This window comes from Aquila chrysaetos, chromosome 9 (assembly GCF_900496995.4).
Source record: "Aquila chrysaetos chrysaetos chromosome 9, bAquChr1.4, whole genome shotgun sequence".
NCBI classification, from domain to species: Eukaryota; Metazoa; Chordata; class Aves; order Accipitriformes; family Accipitridae; genus Aquila; species Aquila chrysaetos.
The window spans coordinates 1,198,436-1,218,590 of NC_044012.1; the positions used below are offsets into that span (position 1 = coordinate 1,198,436).

The 20,155-nt window shown below is 45.1% G+C and overlaps 3 protein-coding genes across 13 annotated transcripts in view; 1 reads left to right on the top strand and 2 right to left on the bottom strand.

Moving 5' to 3' along the window:
• The window catches only part of WWP2 (WW domain containing E3 ubiquitin protein ligase 2), a 43,932-nt gene extending 43,147 nt beyond the window's left edge, over nucleotides 1-785 (bottom strand). The window contains exon 1 of one of the 3 annotated variants that reach the window (XM_030025457.2): nucleotides 690-785. In XM_030025457.2, the coding sequence (XP_029881317.1) occupies nucleotides 690-735 (46 nt within the window). In that variant the 5' untranslated portion in view covers nucleotides 736-785. Of the gene's footprint in view, nucleotides 1-592; nucleotides 634-689 lie in introns of those variants that run through there. The other 2 variants (XM_030025459.2, XM_030025458.2) reach the window with 2 other exon arrangements.
• A 22-nt stretch (nucleotides 786-807) lies between these two features.
• On the top strand, nucleotides 808-3,633 carry NOB1 (NIN1 (RPN12) binding protein 1 homolog). The gene is made up of 9 exons (XM_030025463.1): nucleotides 808-942; nucleotides 1,017-1,149; nucleotides 1,308-1,441; nucleotides 1,519-1,590; nucleotides 1,705-1,842; nucleotides 1,930-2,145; nucleotides 2,476-2,573; nucleotides 2,707-2,851; nucleotides 3,019-3,633. The coding sequence occupies exons 1-9, from the start codon at nucleotides 880-882 to the stop codon at nucleotides 3,286-3,288; spliced, it is 1,269 nt and encodes a 422-aa protein (XP_029881323.1). The 5' UTR covers nucleotides 808-879; the 3' UTR covers nucleotides 3,289-3,633.
• Nucleotides 3,634-4,756: 1,123 nt separating this feature from the next.
• The window catches only part of NFAT5 (nuclear factor of activated T cells 5), a 77,286-nt gene continuing 61,887 nt past the window's right edge, over nucleotides 4,757-20,155 (bottom strand). For all 9 annotated transcript variants that reach the window (XM_041126081.1, XM_030025451.2, XM_041126082.1 and 6 more), the window contains 4 exons: nucleotides 17,517-17,665; nucleotides 14,575-17,017; nucleotides 13,131-13,377; nucleotides 4,757-12,219 (listed from right to left, as the gene is read on the bottom strand). In XM_041126081.1, the coding sequence (XP_040982015.1) occupies nucleotides 13,139-13,377; nucleotides 14,575-17,017; nucleotides 17,517-17,665 (2,831 nt within the window). In that variant the 3' untranslated portion in view covers nucleotides 4,757-12,219; nucleotides 13,131-13,138. The remainder of the gene's footprint in view (nucleotides 12,220-13,130; nucleotides 13,378-14,574; nucleotides 17,018-17,516; nucleotides 17,666-20,155) is intronic.

Genomic DNA, 20,155 nt, shown 5'->3' on the forward strand with positions numbered 1-20,155 from the left:
CCTCTCCGACCCCCTTCCCTCTCCCCTCCCGCACGCTCTGTCTGCCGCTCGCACCCTTTTGCCCCGTCGGACCGGTGCGGGCCCGGGACGCTCCCCCACCGACACGCACAGGCGCAGAGCTCTCCCTCTTTCGAAGCTCAAGGCCTGCCCTCCCCTCCCCAGCTTCCCCGGGGGGTTCCCGTTACCGACGACCCGGCCAAGCCTCCCGGGGAAGCGGGCAGCCTGGCCGCCTCCCAGCTAACACAAGGCGGCGGAGCCGGGGCAGCGGTCCCGGGAGCCGGGCACCCCCACCCACCGCCGCCACCGGGACCGCGCCGCGTCTTGCCCCGCAGCCGGTTCGCCCCGCACAGAACCGGGCCGGGCAGCGACGGCCGCCGGGGAGGGCGAGAGAGGGGACAGAGCGGCACCGCCACGGCCGGGCTCCGCGGGCCACGACCGTCGCCCCGGGGGCACCGCGAAGGGGAGGCGGCGGCCGGGACAGCCCTCCCCGCGGGTCGTCCCGCCGCCGCCGCCCCGGGCCGGGCCTCGTCTCGCCGGGCCGGTACCGCCGCGGGGCGGGCAGAGCCCGCGGCCGAGCAGCTCCCGGGACGCCCTGCCCACCGGACGGGAGCGCCTGGGGAGGGGAAGGGCGAGCCGTCCCGGGAAACCCCGTCCCGTCCCGTCCCGTCCCGTCCCGCCGCCCGAGTTACCGGCGACCGCTCCGCTCCCGCTTCCGGCTCCAGCACCCACCGTCATGTGACACACGCACCCCTCCCCTCCCAACTCGTCACCTGACCGCGCCGCCCGGAAGCGGTCACGCGGGGCCGCGGCATCTACCGGCTCCCGGCGTGCCCCGCGCGGACTACATCTCCCAGCGGGCAGCGCGGCGGGCGGGCCAACATGGCGCGGGTGGCGCACGTCGTGGCCGACACCGGCGCCTTCCTCAGCGCTGCCCCGCTGCAGGTACCGGCGGGGACGGGACGGGACGGGGGACGGGGGGGCAACCGGGGGTCCGCTCTGACGGCGCTGCCCGCTAGGACATCGCGCAGAACCTGTACACCGTGCCCGAGGTGCTGGCCGAGATCCGCGACAGGCCGACGCGCCGCCGCCTGGCCGCGCTGCCCTGCCAGCTGCGCCTCCGCCGCCCGCGGCCCGACGTCCTGCGCCTCGGTGAGTACCGGAGCGGCCCAGCGGGCCGGACCGGAGCGGGCCCCTGCGCCTCGGGGAGGCCCGGCTGCCTGCGGCCTGGCCCGGCCCGACCGGCTCTTTTCCCCTTCCCTTTCCTCTTCCGTATCCCTTTCCGCTTCCCTTTCCTCCTTTCCTCGCAGTGACCGACTTCTCCAAGAAGACCGGGGACTACCCCAGCCTCTCGGCCGCCGACCTGCAGGTGCTCGCCCTCACCTGCCAGCTGCAGGCCGAGACTGATGGCCCTGGCGGCCTCCGCTGGGAGCCCCAGGATAAGGTAGGACCCAGCCCCCCGGGATGAGGACCCTGTCCCAGGACGGGGCCCTGCCGACCCCCCGTGCTGCCCCCCCCCAGGTACGGCTCAGCTCCACCCCACGGCACCCCGAGGCCCCCCTGCACCTCGCCGGCTTCCACCTGCCCACCAAGGTAAGGGAGGGGGACGCAGCGCTCCGAGGTACGGCGCTGGGGATGGGGAACGGAGCCCCGCACAGCCCACGGGCAGCAGCGGGCGAGGGACCCCCATCCTGCGTCCCCCCACAGCACAAGCGCCCGGGGAGAGGCCAGCATCAGCCTAGTCCCGAGAAGAGCGCAGTCCCATCCGAGAGCGACGAGTTCAGTTCCTTCCTCTACTGGCGAGCCCCCCTGCCCAGCATTGAGGAGGAGCTGCAGGAGCTGCTGGTGAGACCCAGAGCCTCTTCTCCTCGCTCCCCTGGTTTCTGACCAGAGCGTGGCATGTCCCGTAGCTGACTGTCTCCTCCACCCCAGAAAGCTCAAGCCATCTCCGTTAGCCCAGAGACCACAGAGGAGCACCAGAGCTCTGAGGATGGGGCCAGTGCTGAGGAAGAGGAGGATGAGGAGAGCGATGACGAGGGTTGGATAACGCCCAGCAACCTCAAGCAGGTCCAGCAGGACACAGGGCACTGTGACACTACTCCCGTCGGGGTCCAGGTCGGCTGCGTCACCACTGACTTTGCCATGCAGGTGGGTGCTGGCTGCTGCCCTGCACGGGACCCTCTGGCCTGGCAGGGCGGGCTGAGGGCAGATTCTCAAATTACTCAAACCTCCAGGCTGGTTAAACCGGCACACTAAGACAGAGGAGCGCACTGCTGAGTCCCTGGGGCAGGATGAGAGCAGCTTTGCGACAGCGCCTTTTATCTTAAAACCAGCCAGTTCTCTCCATTGCAGGGGCCTCTGCAAAGCCCGTTGGCATTGCTTCCGTCAGCCTCTGTCACTGCCTGCACTGGCAAACCCTGGTTAAAGCTCCTGGCAGCCCCAGCTCACGGCGTCCTGGTTTCTCTTTCCTCGTTGCAGAATGTGCTGCTGCAGATGGGCCTCCACGTGCTGGCAGTGAACGGCATGCTGATCCGCCAGGCCAGGAGCTACATCCTCCGCTGCCACGGCTGCTTCAAGTGAGTGTTTGCGCGCCGAGCGGCACTGCCCTCGGCATGGGGGTGCGGTGCTTGCTGGATGATCCTGCTCGTGGGCTAAGCCTGTATTCCACGGCCCAGGAAGCAATAAACCCTCTCTGTACCTGTCTTGCAGGACCACTTCGGACATGACCAAGGTTTTCTGTCCCCACTGTGGTAACAAGACCCTGAAGAAGGTTGCAGTGAGCGTCAGTGATGATGGGAGCCTCCACATGCATTTCTCCCGCAACCCCAAGGTGCTGAACCCGCGAGGGCTCAGGGTGAGTAGCTGTGTCTCACTTGCTGGGCGGCTGCTGCTGGGATGAGGGCCGGGCCTGTGGTCAGTTCTTCGTTTGCTCAGTTCTCTAGAGGCCTGCAGTCATCTTGAAGTCTCTTTGAGCAAGAGTTGCCCCCGAAATGAGTTTAATGACTGCTTTTCTCTTGGCAGTACCCACTGCCAGCCCCGAAAGGAGGGAAGCACGCCAACAATCCTCACCTGGTGGAAGACCAGCCCTTCCCGCAGCAGCGGCTGTCCCGCAAGGCCAGGCAGAAGACCAATGTCTTTGACCCCGACTACATCGCTGGGGTTTCGCCCTTTGCGGAAAACGACATCTACAGCCGTGCGGCCAATCTGCAAATCCGGGACGCGGCCCTGGGCGCTGGCAGGAGGCGCCTGAACCCCAATGCCGTGACAAAGAAGTTTGTGAGGAGGAGGTGAAGGGCGGGATGGGGTCCCCTGCAGCGGGTGCTGTGAGGGAAGGACCATCCACCCAGGCGTTGCATGTTGCTGCCCAACGCCTGACAGCTCCGCGAGGGTGAGGCCTCTCCCAGCACCCTTCCGAAGGCAGCCGCCCTGGGCAGGGGCCAGGCCTTCCCTTTCATGCTCCTCCAGTGCCTGAAGAGCAGCTGTGACTGGGGGTGATGGTCATCGGGTTTGGGGAGGCTCTGACCTGGGATGGCCTGCCAGAACCAGGGGGAGCTGCCTGACATAGGGCCTTCCCTGCTCAGCCCCCAAACGCACCCCAGGCAATGGCTGCGTTGCTAATAAACACAAAAACCCACAGCCCCGTGGCTCAGTCTTGTTCCTCTGGCTGCCTGTGCCAGGCTCGTTGGCCGGGGAGTGTTTTTCTCTGAGCCTCGAGAGGAAGAGGAGGCTGGGGAGGGAGGGTTTCCTCAGGGTGTTTTCTTTTGTCCCATGGCACTAATGAGGCAGGTGGATAATGAATGCCTGCAGCAGGGCTGGCAGCTCCAGAAGGGCAAAAGGCAGCGGCGGGGGGTTGCATTTGCCCACTGCAGCATGGCCATGTCTGACCCTGCCCGGGGCAGCGGGCGCAGGGCTGATGGGGAAAGAGCTGGGGTGGCAGGAGGGGCAGTGGTACGGGCTGGCGCTGGGGCAGCACCAGGGAAATGCCTTTCAGATAAATCTAGTTACATCTTTCACAGTAAAGCATTCTGCCCAGCTGTTGGGGTAAGTACAGTTTCTTCTTGCCCCTTTTTTTTTTGTAGTTTTTCAAAATGATGAAATTGCTGATCCTGGCTGGTGGCCCCACGGTCCTGCCAGAGGTTACATCCCCGCAGGAGGTCAGCAGGAAGGGGGACACACACCTGAGGCTCAGTAACCCCAGGTCGCTTTTAGCATGTTAGCATAAATACACCAAAGATGCAGATAAAGGGGAACTGTGCTAACACGCACAGAAATTCTGCTAGCGAGGCAGAGCTCCTGTCATCTTGGCTTAGGACTTCCAGCATTACCTCCCTCAGGCAGAACAGCCCCCAGACCAACCCCAGGGGAGACTTCTGCTTCTCCCCCAGGTCCCTCAGAGACAGAATCCTGCTCCAGGCTGACAATGAAAACAATTTCCTTGAACGCTCTATAACGTGCAGGCTGGAGTTGGGGTAGTACACCCAACGGTTCCTTCGGACTTAACACCGCAAAGTCAAAAAGAAACATTGCAATGTTTTTTTAAAAGTGCAGGCATGACACAGTGCCTTTTCTTACGCAACAGCTCCAGCAGCCCACACCACCACGGGCACAACTCAGCACGGGCTACTACCTTCCCAGTATTTCCTGACCCTAGCGCCGTACGGTTCCCAGACAGGTTGATTCTGTACTGAAGAACAGCACTTTCTCCTGGCAGACAGAAGATGCCCTTGAAAAAAACACAACAAGACTTTACACTGCAAAATGAAAACTTTCATTGTTTTATTCTTGACTGCAGCTGTTTACAGAAATATAATTGCGAGTATACAAATGTCCCAATAGAAGCAAAATATTTTTATTTTTTAATATTCAACAAGTTATCACAGGATAGCTAAAAACATAGATGCAAATAAAATATCCCCTCATAGAACAAACTGAAAACACCGGGTATCAGTGCTTTGAAAATCCCAACTACGAAAGCCATATACACAGAAATGCACAAAGGAATATCTGGTGCTACTTTCACATTGCAGGACAGTGGAAGAGGCAGCTCAGCGGTCGACCAGTGCGCTCCAGGAACACATGGCAGAAAGGCAGGTAAGCCACTCAAAGATGCAGCTACTAACAGAGGTAGAAAGCTCTGCTCTGAAGGTTTTTGGAGCTTACTCATTAATAATGAGCTCAAATGTAAATATTTCAAATAACCTCATCTCAAATAGCATCCACAATAAAAAAAGCTTCAGGAATACTGGAATGTGTTCCCAGTTCGGCAACACCCAGGAGCGCCACACTCCCTCCTTTCAAAAGGGAGCTTTTCCCCTCGAGTGCCGTTATCCTGACCTCCAGGACGGCCGCACTCATGCGTGAGGACCCACCTGCACAAGGGACACGTGGGCCAGACCTTCCCCGGATCACCAAGGGGCAATTCCAGGGACTAAAAAGAACTGAAGGCCATTTACGCGATCTGAACACAGGACCCTTTGCTAATCTGAATCCTGGAGCAAATGCAGACAACTGGAATATTGTACAGTGGGCTGCTGCTGGGTGTTGGGAGTTTTGGAGTCTGAACCAAGCACTTGCAGAATGTCTGTGAGTATCCCACAGCAAGCAAGGAAATCCTTGGATTCCTCACCCTTGTCCCAATACACTTGAATGTTGTGAGGCAATTTCATGAACCGTAACAGCAAAAATTACAGACCTCTGGAAACAGCGGAGATCAGACCTGCAAACTGATGGCTCAAAGAGAAGAAATGAGGCCATTTGCTTTTGGTTTGGCAGAGGTGCTTCGATGAAGCCTGTACCAGGGCAATAATGTCTATCAATCAACCTCATGCCAAACTGCAGCAGAACACCCCTGATTTGGCATGAAGAGTCATGGTGGACAAAATACATGATTTTATGATCTGGATTTCTTTCAGGGGGTTTAATTTCTCACACAATCTGTAAGAAATCAGTACAAGTCACAGCAGGGTTCCTCACAGCTAGAAACCAAGGAGAGCTTTCACCAGCTTTCAAGGAGAGAGTTTTCTAGATATTGACTGTTACAGTAAAACATCAGTCAAAAAACAACAAAAAAAAAAAATTAAAGATGCCTGCCTTTATGAGAATAAAGAGAAGAGGAATGACAGATTAAGCTTCACCTTCCCGATCCAAACACAACCCAGCTAAGCAGCAACCGGGATCCTTTGCTATGTAAGAACAATTAATAACCCTCACTGGGAAGGAGGTGCTGGTGTCAGTCCAGCTCCTCTGGAGCAACACAGCCACCACCATTCCCTATCGGCACGAGCTGCTGGGACACTGAGAATGGAAAAGGTGCCGAAGTCAGGAGTCACTTGAGGAAAGCTGGCAGGGGAGCACATGGAAGCAGACAGCCGCTGCTGTGTTTCCTGAGCCCATCCAGTGGGCAGGCTCTCAACCAAGGCTGTCAGGTCTACTGTTTAGCTAACACCCCATCTGCAATTATTAATAAAAATATATAAAAATACAAAAGTGTACAGCTGTTTTCAACCCATGGATATTAGTGACGTTCAAAAGCCAAGCAAGTTTCTGGAGCAACATTACCAACAGCGCCACATGTACAGTATGGAAAGGTGTTGATACAACTATTAATGAGTTACTACAAAAACCTTGGTAAATAACCTCAGACTAAGGAAAAGTAGTATTATTTCAGGTTTATAAAAATGTAAATATAACAGTATTCTATGCTTGTGTCTACTAATTATTTATATATAATAGATATACGATTCCTCTATATACATATATATATCCTAGAATATACAGGCATTGCATATTTACATACCTATACAGATTATAAGAAAGGAAAAGCCTCTCCTCCTGTGTAACCCCTCTGAGCCTCATACTCAACTAGAGAATTTTACAAGTACACTTTTACAGGAGTTTATCTGCTGCTGCATTCTTCCTTGTATCTAACGAACATTGACCACATTTCCCACAGTGACCCTCTATGCTCGATTCCCAGCCTGCAGTGGGCACAGACAGACGTGCCCCTTTGTGGGCTCAGGTGACTACTGTCGTACGCCACTGGCATAATTGGTCTGAATATGAACATGAAGTGCTCACAATCTATCCCAAAAGACTACTCCAAATTAAAACAAAAACCACAAACAAACAAAGCAAGCATCTCAGTACTAGTTTCCTTTTAGCTTGTAAAACAACAGAGCTGCCACCAGTCCTCTGAACACCAAACACACCTATTCCTTGAAAATAAATTTTGCACTAATGAGAAGTCACCAGTGATCAGTATTTCCTCTTCTCACTTTCCACCTACAACTCATAGCTCAGAGCATGCAGAGCAATTCATTCTCCTCATTCTTGCTTCTATCACTTAGATAAATATCCATAATTCCTTGTACTCGTCTCCTGTATTTACCCTGAAAAAGTAACCCAACCATTTGCCATACAGAGGCATGGCATTCAAAAACTGACAGTGAAACAGAGGCATTCAAAAACTGACAGTGAAACTGTTTTCTAACTCTTAACGAATGTGCACGTGCATGCGTGCACACACACGTATGTACCCTTGGGGGAAACTACCTGTAGCTTTTTTAGTCCAGTAACAACTTTTTTGATTTTACTTTTTAATAAGTCATCTTTCCTGCTACTCAAATTGCAATTTAAACTATGTTTTAAGACAAATGCAAGCTTCTGACTTGTTTGGTATTCTTTCTGAAGACTCTGGAAAGGTCATAGGAGTAGAAAATCTGTTCAGACAAGTTTTCTTTTAGAAACGATATCCTAAATCAAAATCACAATAGAAGCTTTAAAAAAAAAAAAAATTCAACTTATCTAAATCAGGGGAATGTAACTGATACAGCTGCCCAGGCTGTTAGTATTTCCAGTAAAAAACCCTGCCAAGTTACAAACGCTTAACTGTTCATGCTTTATTCTATCTTAAAACTACATAGGAAGTAACCACCCTGTCAGTAGTTAGAAGTAATTATAAAGTGATTGGTGATTAAACATCCACTTTGAAACAGCAAGGCTGAAATTATTTCTTGAACTATTTTTATGTTAAAATAATAGCAAAGCATTTGGCTTGAATAACTGTTGAAAGATCAGACAGTGAAGAGGCAATTAACAACAAAATGTGGACTTGCTAATTAAGCACAAAGCACCAGTAACTTCCTGCCAGAGGAGATGTTTAGCTAATAACTGCGTATTATGTGTTATTCACATGGGGTTTTTTTTTTTTATATATATATACACACACACACACACACACACAGAGTGTATAAGCGGACAAGAGAATGTATGCAGAAGTCACAACTGGTGGCTAGCAGGTACGACTCCCTAGATTTTAATCTGTGCCAGCAAATTGCTGTTCTGTAAACCACCATGCACCACAGATGCTATGCAGATAGCGGACCATGGGTGCTTTAGAGGCATATACAGCTGAAGAGTATAGCCCACATCTAACATGAAGGTTTAGATTTAACAATTCTTTTAAGAGCGACCTCAAGCAGCAGAAAAAAAACAAGATACAGAAAACCCATCCCAGCAATGCAGCTCTACAGTTTTTCATTTTTCACCTAGTAATATCTTCTATACTTAATTGCTGCTTTGTGGATATGATAGTAACTTCCCCTTTATAATAACGTCAGAAACTTGACGTTTATAGAGACTACTATCTCAGTATCTTCTAACTTTCTCAACCAAAATGGACTAGACGTGATGCCACTGCCTCATCTCTGTAGGCAAGCACTCCATCTGCTCAGAGCTAACAGGCATGCCAGTGTGAGCATGCAGAAGAGTAAACACAAAGATTTAAAAAAAAAAAAAAAAAAAAAAAAAGCAGAGTAAGCTCCAATTATCAGTATCAACTGCTTAAATTACAAAAGTAAATGTTCAGGACTGATAAAATACAGATGTGGCTCACACTGTTCTTGGGTCTTTCTGCCATGAAATCCTGCAGCCTGTCTTTAAGCTCTTTATTGGCTTATCAAACCTCTCTTTATCTTCTGTAACAACTGTTTGCAAGCAGCAGTTCAAGCACTAATCAACCACTGAGCAATCTCTTCATTCATAAGACAAATACTTTTTGTAACCAAATCACATGTTCAAAGTGTTGTACATTTAAACATTGACCTAAAATGAACAAGATAAATTTAACATAAGAAAAGAAAGGTGTTATCCGGAAGTGAAAAATGGGATAGCACAGCCCTTTTTTTTTTTTTTTTTTTTTTTTTCCTTGTAACTTTTTTTTTTTCTCTCTTCTCTTCATAAGCAACCTAAAATACACACACAATTCAAACATACCCTCCCCCCTGGAGCTGTAGCAGTCTTGGTATGAAGTTCTCTTTTGGACACCCATCTTGTTAAATGGAGAATTGGTCCCTGGTGACTTGGCACTGACCAACAGCACTTCAACGTAAGGATACACCCCTTCGGAACAACGGAACAAACTGAAGCAGCACACAAGTGAATTTATAATTCCTATTACTTCTGTGTATGAAGGCCCCAGATGACACCCAACAGCTTGTCCTGGGACTGCGATCCTGCAAAAGCCACCAGTTCATTTTCAAATAACTGGCTATCGACTTCCACAACTATCTGGAAGTTGTTTCGGTCCATAATTCTCAGTCTTCTACATAGCCTCATATAGCTTTTAGTCAATGCTGCAAGATTGCTGTTTTCATGTCATGAACCATAACAAGATTTTGTTAATATTTTGTCTTAGCAGGAAAAAGAAAAAAAAAAAATCACAGAAAGAAAAAGTATGGTTCAGGGTTAAAGCAGCTCTGGACATTATGAAGCAGGGAATTCTTTTTATCATGATTAAAATTTTAAACATTTTAGCATAATCATAAATTAAGAGTTAAAACACAGAGGCGCTAATAATAAAATATTAAATAGACAATGATAGTGGATAAAAGCTGAATGGCTCATTCTGAATGAAACCCCATTATTTTATATACGCCTAAATGCCTACGGGTTTCCTTACTAGATCGTATTGCTGAGTGACAGACACATCAAAACACGCAGTGAAGCTTCTCATAGCCAGCTGGAACAATAAATTGCCTGATGGAATGGCGAGAGATGAACAAGTTATTTATGTTGCAAAAAGTACTTAAATACTCAATAAAGACATAACAAACCCCACCCCACCCCACTGTTATCAGACGCCACGTTGTGGTAGAACATCAGACAAACTCACAAATTTACCACAAAAATGTGTGGCAAAAAGAATATTTTATATATATGTATATATATAAATTTTTATATTTATGCCAATGTACTCACTCAGTACAAATAGCAAAATAGTATACCATTTCCTAAATACAAAATATAGCTTTCCAAAAAAATGAAACACACATTAGATATAAACCATCCAAAACTTGAACGATTGAAAACTGTATTCAAAATTAAATGACCCAGAGCAGGTCTCTTTCTGAAAAGTTCCCTTCATATCGGCAAGAAGCCTTACTACTGAAAACGTAATTCAATGCCTCTCAATGAGAGAGAGAAAGAGAGAGACAGAAAGAGAAAGTGAACTTTATGACAGACTGACGAACAGGAAAATCCATTAAAACAAACAAAAACTCTACACGGCTCAACTAAGCACACACGTTAAGGGAAAAAACACACAGTAAACAGACTAGAGTAACTTAAAAACCATTTACAGACTATTCTTTGTTATTTAAAATAACAAAAATGAAAAATGACATGATACCAACTACACTCTACCAAGGCATAATCGCCATACATGACAGCTGTTGGGCTCTAACTGCAGCAACAGCTTTCTACGTGCAGGAGAAGAAACAAATATCTGAATGAGGCTGTAGTGAGATATCACAAAACTGTCCGGATAGTTGGAGCACCCAAAAAATTCACATGCCTCACAATACAACTGCATGGTCTGGAGTGGGTTGTTTTTACATTCTGTAACATCAGTCAATTATTTTTTTTTTTTAATTGAGACATGACAATCTAGAAACTAGACTTGGGGACTGTTGGTAGAAAAAAGAAAATCACTTCAAAACTGCAGTGAGCTCAATATGCTACAAAGATGCAACAGCTCAGGATGAAGTGAAATTTTCAAGAATGCTTAAAAATGATGTAGTTTGCCCCCTACTTGGACTAAAGTCAAGCTGAAGATTTACATCAGTAACAGCTGGAAAAAGACGGTTATGGGGGATTCCTGCATTTAGAAGGTGGTAGAGAAATTGCTTCCTCTCTCCTTAATCCTTGATTATTTGTCAAAGCTTCTACTAACTAAGCAATTTAATGCCATGGATTCCTAAAAGCTGCTTCTGATCTTTAAAGCCAGTAGGATATTTATGTCTCTCTTAAAAACACAATATGAAACTGAGGGAGAGAGAAGGAAAACCATGAAGAGAATGAAAGGGAGAAGGCTGGTTTGAGAATGGCTAATGCAGCTTTACAGAGTTCTAACCCATACAGTCAGAGTGAGAGACACAGAGGAGTTCCTTCCTCAGCCAGGCAGAAAGTTCTTTTCAAGTTGACAGTATTTTAGAGGGTAAGATTTTAAAAGTAAAATTTAACTGAAAGTTCCCCTTCATTTCTTCATTTCGTTAGAGCCACCAAACCCTTGTTCTATATACAGTTACATGTAAGAGACATGGAAAACCGTTAATCACATTCTCAGATGGGAAGCACCCACCTCTGGCTATCTACAGCAGCAAGCAATTCTCTGCTCATTACAGTTATCAGTATTTTTCATTGCCACCTACTGCAATTAACAAATCGCAGTATTAGCTCTCCCACTCAACTGTAAAACATGTGATCCCTTCACTTACTGACAGTTATGAGTCATGGCTCATGTCACAGGCATTTGATGTTTCTGCTTCACAAGCTTTTCTAGTCAAAAGAGGGGACGTCAAGAAGGAAGAGGAGGAAAAAAAAGTAAACGTGGTAATGTGTATTACCTTCTAACAACAATAACAACTGACCAGATATGCTTTAAATTCAAAGAGCACCCCACTGTTAATGAGGTTCAGGAATCTGGTAACAGTACAATCCCATGCCCTAGTAAAACAAAGCATAGCTTTTCAGCATTATTGGCACTACAAAACCCAAATACTATGGTCACGGCCTTAGGTGCTAGACGCTGCAATTGGCCATGTGTGTGCTCTTGAGAGAAGAGGGCCACTTTTTGACAGAAGCAATCAGTTCCACACGGCCTAATCCAGAGGCGGAAGGTCTGACAGGATCTGGAAAATCATCGCTTTTTTCTTCACAGAATTTCTGCAGGAAAACACAAGCAAGCAAAAAAATTAGGTGTAACTAACAAAAGTCATTCTCTTACTTCTATGTAGTTCCTTCATCTTGAAAGTGTTCTTCACAAGCAGACATGAAACTATGAGTGAGTATCAGAATGCAGCACTCTTTCATAGAGCAGGATTACTCTCCTTCCACTTTTTTTTTTTTTTTAAAGTTCATGACTTCATATACAAAACAGTTCAGATTAGAAAATGAAGTGTATCACTTAAGTGAAACTTATGGGGGATTTAGGACAGCAACACAATTAACTAGAGCGAAGTTACACACTGTGGACAATACTAGATTCCAGAGTCGTCCTGGTTCTTGGTACTCATTTGTAGTCAAAGCCTCCTTCACCTCTGAAAAAGGCACCTTCTAAAAGCAGAATGTTTCCTAGTAACAGCTGATCGTGGCAGCTCATTTTTAACAAAGACTCAGCATGTAGCACACTCTCAATAACCGCCATATTCTACCGAAACTTGTTTTCACATTACGTTATTGTAACCCAGGGGGCAACTTCAGAATAGTACAGGATTGAGGTGTTATTTACTCGATAAGCCTTAAGTTTTTAACTACAGACATATTTTGTAACACTTTTATCTGCCAAGCTGTCAGTGATCTACTCTCCTTCCTAATAAAGTACTAGACTGTAACAGCAGATGACAAAACATACAGCAATTGAACAACAAGACCCAACCAACTGTTTCATATAAATTCTGACCTCTAACTGTTTTTAAAAACTCTTTATTCTAGACACTGGTATTATATTCTTAATTCAGCATTACCGGTATTTTGGCTAACCTATTAAAGCTCGGTGATACACTCTGAAGTAAAGACTTACTGAACAGAAGTATGCGTGGCAGGAAAGAACCCAGAAACCTAAACACATTACTTACTTGACTAATTAAAATGAGCCAGCCATATTGTTCCCCTGGTTTTGCAATGACACAAGCAGATCATCTATTTTCTCAATATTCTGATTGGTTGCCATAGCTGAAGGTAGCGGAGAAGTCTCAGATATCTGCTGGGAGAGAAGCGTTGGCACTGCTGCTTGTCCTTCGCTCTGTGGCTGACCTGGCTGACTTATAGCCATCAACTCATCCGGCAATGTAGCTGGTCCAGAAGTTAGCAGCTGACCACAGTCTGTTAAGCAGTAAGTGAGGAACAAAGGACCATTTAAATTAGGTTAGTACATGCAGTGAATTAGCCAACTTCTTTACATATATCCATATTGACTATGAACTGTGTAGAAAGTTACATGTGCTTTTGTTCACATGACCACCTTTGCTCACCACTCCCTCAGGGTAGCAGAGGTTCAAGGTGTCCACATTTAATAGATGACCTCTGTACTATGACCAAACGCTATTAACACCCCAGAGGACTACACTTAGCTAGAAGAAAAACAAAATGCATAGCATAAGAGAAGTACTGAATATGCCTATCCTTTGTCTGTCTTAATTGCAGATGTGTCTTTCTAAGTTCAGCCAAGGTATCCACTAGCTCCTTCTATAAATCTGCAAATTGTGTCTCACCTCCTAGCATTAGCATTATCTTCAGCTTCATGAAAAGGCTTGGCTGTATATGGCCTGACTATCAAAGAGTTCACACAGCAAAGCACAGACCAAGTACACAGCTATGGCTTCCCGTCCAGATCTTTTATAAGCTGTTGCAATCATCATCTGCATCTCTTACTTCTGGAGCTTCACAGGTATGTACAGCTCTTTACAGACAGATGAAAGGATCTACGTTCCAAAGAACTTGTCACAAAGGCTAGATTCAGAGATGAGATACGGAAAACTGCAGGCTTATAAAGTTAAAGGGGTTTCAAAGACACTTCAGGAGACACTTTTCTGGACTACACAGCTTCAAAATCTTTGCTTTTCTTCAGCAATGTGTAGAGAAAGCCTCTGCATAAATTGTGGAAACCAAATGCAGCAAGAGAAAGATTACTGGAGCTGTCTTAAGCAGGAATAATCTTTTTTTTCTTTTTAACATGTGCATACATGTATTTTATATATTATTTGTGTGTTATTAATAATATTATATATATATATATACACTTCTTTCTATATAGATATACACACAATTCTAAGGTGGTTTTGTCACGTTTATCCTAAGTGTAAGACGACCAAGAGGTATTTAAGCTAAGTTCTCATGCACAATCAGCAACATTCAGAACAACACAATTGAGTATGTATATTCTCAATTGTAGTGCTACATTACCTATTCCAGAATTTTTATTTTTTCTAAATATCTTAGAACTGAACAAACATTGTCTTGTGAACTCCAATGAGTAGCTCTTCTAAATTGTAAACTCAGAATAGGGCATCTATCACTTACTGTTTTGAATGCCAAACAGGAATATTCCTGATGTTTGCTGAGATGAAGCAGGAGAATTCTGCAGCTGATTGATAGCACCTCCTGCTGTGTTGTGAAATAAAGAAGCTTGTTGCTGTGGAGGAGAAGCAGTTCCTTGCATTCCTGCCATGCTGTTTTGAGAAGAGTACATAGGAGACTGCTGCAGCTCTTGCTGGCTCATACTGTTCTGCAAGGCAGACATGGAAGCTGAAGAGATGAAGAGGGTGACTTGTTGCTCTTGAGAACTTGGTGACCCTTGGACCAACTGAATCTGCGGTGAGTTATGGAAGATGGCTGGCTGCTGTGTTTCAGCCTGGTTGGATCCAGGATTCTGAAGAGAAGACACTGTAGTCTGACTCTGGAATTGCATGGGCTGCTGCTCCTGGTTCATTGATGCCATGTTAGTCTGTGGATGAAAAATGGACTGGCCTTGCTGCTCCTGGTTGGTAACTGGGTTTTGATTTGGATTGAAAATCATGTTTTGCTTTTGAGAAGCAATTGTACTCATTGCATTTTGATTACTGAACATCATGTTCTGCTGTTGCTGCTGCTGCTGCTCTTGAGACGGAGGACTACTCTGAATAGCAACTATCGAATGCTGAGGCTGGAAGATAGCTCCTTGTTGGTTCTGAGGAATTGAACTGGACTGGATGGAGCCTAACGACACTTGAGACTGAAACAAACCTTGCTGAGCAGGCTGAGTCTGGGGCTGTTCTTGGGGAAGCATAGAACTCTGGATATGAGAGATCTGTGTCTGCTGTTGGAAAGAAGTCTGCTGTTCAGTATTTGTTGCTGTCTGAAGAGGAGAAATGGAATTTGGGCTTGTAAAGAATGACATCTGTTCTTCCTGAGTTGCAGGGTTGCTCATTGAACTCTGGGAAAGGAACATGTTGGCAGACTGCTGGTCTTGAGGAACTGAAGAGCTCTGTAATACACCCATGGCATTCTGCGAGTGGAACATTGGAGGCTGCAGTTGGTCTGAGGAATTAGTACTGGTCTGGTTGTGGACAATGGAATTTGGACTGTGAAAAATAGAGCCTTGTGTTTCCTGTGATATATTCTGAGTATCACCAATAGCATTCTGAGAGTGAAAAAGCTGAGCTTGTGAATGTGGAGACTGCTGCATAAAGCTTCCCGACTGAATAGACATGATTTCTCCGCCTTGCTGGAACAGACCACCTCCTTGTTGTTGAGTTCCACTTGCCTGAACAGTCATCATGTTTTTGGTAGATGAAAAGATATTAACTTGAGATTGACTTTCTCCACTATGCTGCATTTGAACCATGGTCTGAAATACAGTACTTTGCATCTGTTTACTCTGTCCTGAAGCTTCTTCTCCATCTGCAGAATTTGATGCCTGAAACATAGTAGGTCCATTGTTGGAGACCTGCTGCTGAGCAGTAGGAGTAGTCTCACTTCCAGAAACACCAGGAGATGAAGAGAATAATTCACACTGCATTTGCATGTCTTCGCTTGTTGATAACCCACTCATGATATGAGAAGCCTGCTGGTAAACAGGTGACTGTTGGAGGGCTCCATTCCCTGAAGTTGTTGAAGAGAACAAATCAGACTGCATCTGTGTTGCAGCTTGGCAAATGTTTTGTTGGATTCCTATCACCATTGCCGCAGAAGTCTCCATTGCCTGCTGCTGCTGCTGCTGCTGCTGTTGTTGTTGCTGTTGGTTGGACAATGCATTTTCAGGCTGTGAATGAACATTTTCAGCTCGTCCAGGCAAAAGGTTCTCTGGTCTGGAATGGACAGCTGTGTCTGATGAGGAAAATATCCCAGGATTTACACTATTTTGTATCTGGCTAACTTGCTGAAAGATATCTGCATTTAGCTGATCTTGAACATCCTCACTGCTGTCCGAACCAGAAAACAAAACAGAAGATAACTGCTGTTGAGCTTCCAATACCTGTTGCACCAAGTCAACATTTCTATTGCTGCCAGTGGCAGTGTTTGTTGGAAAATTTCCAGCTTGCAGTTGCTGTATAGTGTTCTGTAACTGACTCACACCACTTGCTGATGAGAAAATACTTGATGAAATCTGTTGCTGCAATGCCTGTGCTGGTTCTGAGAGTGTAGACTGTTGTTGTTGTGATGCATCGGTTAATTGTGACAAAGTGACGACTGTGCCATCTGATTGCAAGACTTCCCTGGTTTGGGAATCTCTTGTTTGGAACTGTGCAGCTTGCTGCAATAATGCATCACTGTTCTGCAGCTGACCTGGAGTAGAAACTGCTGAAAAGCTACCAGGCTGGGAAATGTCCTGCGTTTGGATAGTAGTTAGTGTCTCTGGATTATACACCTTCGGCTGTATTTGTTGCTGGTTTTCATTTTCGGAAGGTAAATGGGAAGCAGAAGTTGATATGCCAGACATACTGTTTTCCAATGTTTGTTGAGTTGGTCCAACCACATTTGAAGCCTGAAAAGAGCAACACATGTAGCAATTCGTAAGCTTACTCAGGTTATGCTTATAAAATTTCCACCAATCCACTATGTTCAGGGAAGATCAGACGTAAGATTTGATGGCTACGTATCTCTCCATACATAATCAAACAAGTAAGCAAATGACTAGCAGTGGAAATGCGACTTCAGGGAAGGAGTCAAGGTACAATTTAATGAAAACAATGCTAGGAAGTGATTAAAATAATATTCTTACAGTAATTTACTAGTTCTGTGTCACAGGATAAAAAAATTCATCGTGGTATCACTAGCCAATCAATCTGTTTGAAGATAAGTTACTTTCAGAGGAAATTATCTATTATTTTAATCATGCTCTGTGATCATATGTTTTGCCCAGACCAACATCAGACATGACATTTTCCCTTGTGTTACTCTTCTCCACTATTAGACCATGGACTGATGGGTAGATGTAACTATGACTATTAAAGCTACTCTCTTCAGATCACAATCAAACTTACCTTGAAGACAGGGGGAGATCTTTTTTCTGCACTTACTTCCATTGGAGCCACATCTTCATTCTTAATCATACTGCTTGGCATGAGTGGAGTTATCAAGGCACTAGGAAGAATGTTTACCTTCTCCAGGTTACAACCAGTGGCTTTCACTGCTGCAGTCACAAATAAAAATAAAAGGAGGGTAATGGAATGTTAATGTTCACTATACAAAGAGTGGGTTTCTAGTGGTGGCCTGCTTCCTGTTTCACTTTTCAGCCCTACCATTAAGAGCTCCCATCCTCATATAAGATGCTAATATGCAGAGAGATCACTGCAAACATTTCAATACTTCAAACAATCCTAGAAAACCTGAAACTTTCAAAGGTTATTTTTAAGACCAACAGCAATGCCATAGTTTTGTTTTTCTTCCATTTTGTATCTTCCTAGACCAGGACAGCCATCCACCAACTGCTTAAATTACAAACATAAAAGCTTAAGACGTCTTTCCACAGATTATCAGATTTTAAATTTTACTGCACTTTTAACTATACAACTTCTCTATTTAATTTTGAAAAAATATCTGTTTTCAGATAACCATGTGAACAGAGTGCTCAAAGCATTCATACTGTATTTTTATCCTGTTAAAAGGCTAATCAAGCAAAAACTTGATAAATCTCCATGCCAGATCTGTAGCAAGAGCAAGTTTTTATTTTGCCGTTGCAGTGCCTATTTTTTTTAAAGTGGAAAGGTAGCTTCTTAAAATGAATTAGATCTTTTTAGTTTTAATTTTTCCTGATCCACATAAAAAGTATTACATAAGCTGAGATCTTTGCTGTGAATGAAATAAACTTTCTTAATTTCAAATACTGCTGAAATTGAGCTTAAAACAAACCAATGGGAAAGCCCATAAAAAGCCAATGGGAAAGCCCGTGAAAACCATAGTTCCCTAAGTACTTTTAAGTAAATTAAAGAATTACTCTTCAACATAAAGCAACCGATCCGCATGCTTTTAACAAATTTAAATCTTACAATAACATAGCAGTAAAATTTCTGCAAATTTATAGCAACAGTATGCCATGTCCTCAGTAAGAGTACTGTATGTTTATTCTATGTAAAACCAAAGACACTCTCCTGAAATGTTATTTTCTGTCTTCAGCAATAAATTCTCAGCCGTCAGTATGGCAACAGTTGTCAATATACCGACCGCCAAATAAGCTCTTTCCCTCCTTCTGTTAACTCACAGGTTTGGGGTGCCTCCAGAAATACAAGCCCCATGACCAGACACGTTAGGCTGTGCTGCTGGCAGGGAATGCAAATTGAGTGAGACTATTCTAAAATACATCTACTCCAGGACAGCTAGTCATACAGTGTATTTAAAGACAGCAGTCAGTATTTTTCTACACCATAGTTACTATTTATAAGCTTTTCTCTTCTATATGCTTAATCATGTTGTGTTCATCAGAAACAATTTAAAAAAATTATGTAAGTAATTAAAAAAAATCCTAATCGTATCCAGATTAGATTCTAGCAATGTTATGTTCATTCACAGTGACATATCTGGTTGGAAGAATGAAAAAAAGAAGCAAGATTAATAATGAAAAAGAAGTTTCAAAAGCAGAGAAACACTGTTGTTTTGGTGTTTTACTATGTTTTTGTAATACGCTTAGTTTAGAACTTCTGAATAGTTACCATCTTATCAAGGCATACACACCCTCCTTCCCTTTTCTTCCAAAGATGGAAACTGAAACTATCACTAACCACTTGAAAACAAGGCTCCAGCACTAGTTCAGTGTTAGAAGGCAAAAACCTGAACTACATGGTTGTCCATACACCCCCATCTTCCTCAAGTTTTACAGAACAGCTTAAGTTATACATTTGTTGTCTTGAAATGTAACTTGTCATTGAAGTCTGTCAAATCTGCGGTCTCTTAAAATGTTAGAGCTAGGAATCTGTAATGGCTTTGGGAAGCCACATTTTGGTTTCTTTATATACGCTGATGTTGTCATTGAAATTATTTTAAGGAATATTCACAGATACCTGAAACAAAGATTAAAATTGCCTGTGATAGGAAGAAAAAGGCCTTGTAGCTCAATACCTAACTGTACACATCCCTGGCAGCAACAGTTCATTCCATTTGGTCAGGGCTGCTGGAAATGATGCCACTTAAGAAATTACGAATTCTAGGATTTTGCTCCCAGTGAAAGGAAACAGAAAGGAAGTAGCATCCCGCTGGATCCCCACCTGGTCTTTATCATTTCAGAACACTGAGTAAGGACGGGCTGGGACATATGCAGAGACAAAGTACATTAAGCAGACAAAATTGTCTGACCTCTGGTTCATGATCAGCCTAGAGTATAATAGGTACAGGAATGGACCATCAAAAAAGAGCTGGCTAGCAGAAAACCCACACAAGAAAGTAAATTAAAATTTATTGCATAAATTACATGGAGGAGATGAAGCAACAGAAATAGCACATTGCGTTCTTATGAACAGCAGATGTTCTCCTGAAGCAGTTGGTATCTTCCTTTGGTTAAGCCTCCATACTCAATTAGATGGATGTCAGGCTTACCCCAATACATTAGTTATTATCTTCCTCATCTTTTTAATCTTGCTACTAGAAGTCTTACCAGTCCTTTTATCAGCTTGTTTCACTGCCCTGAATA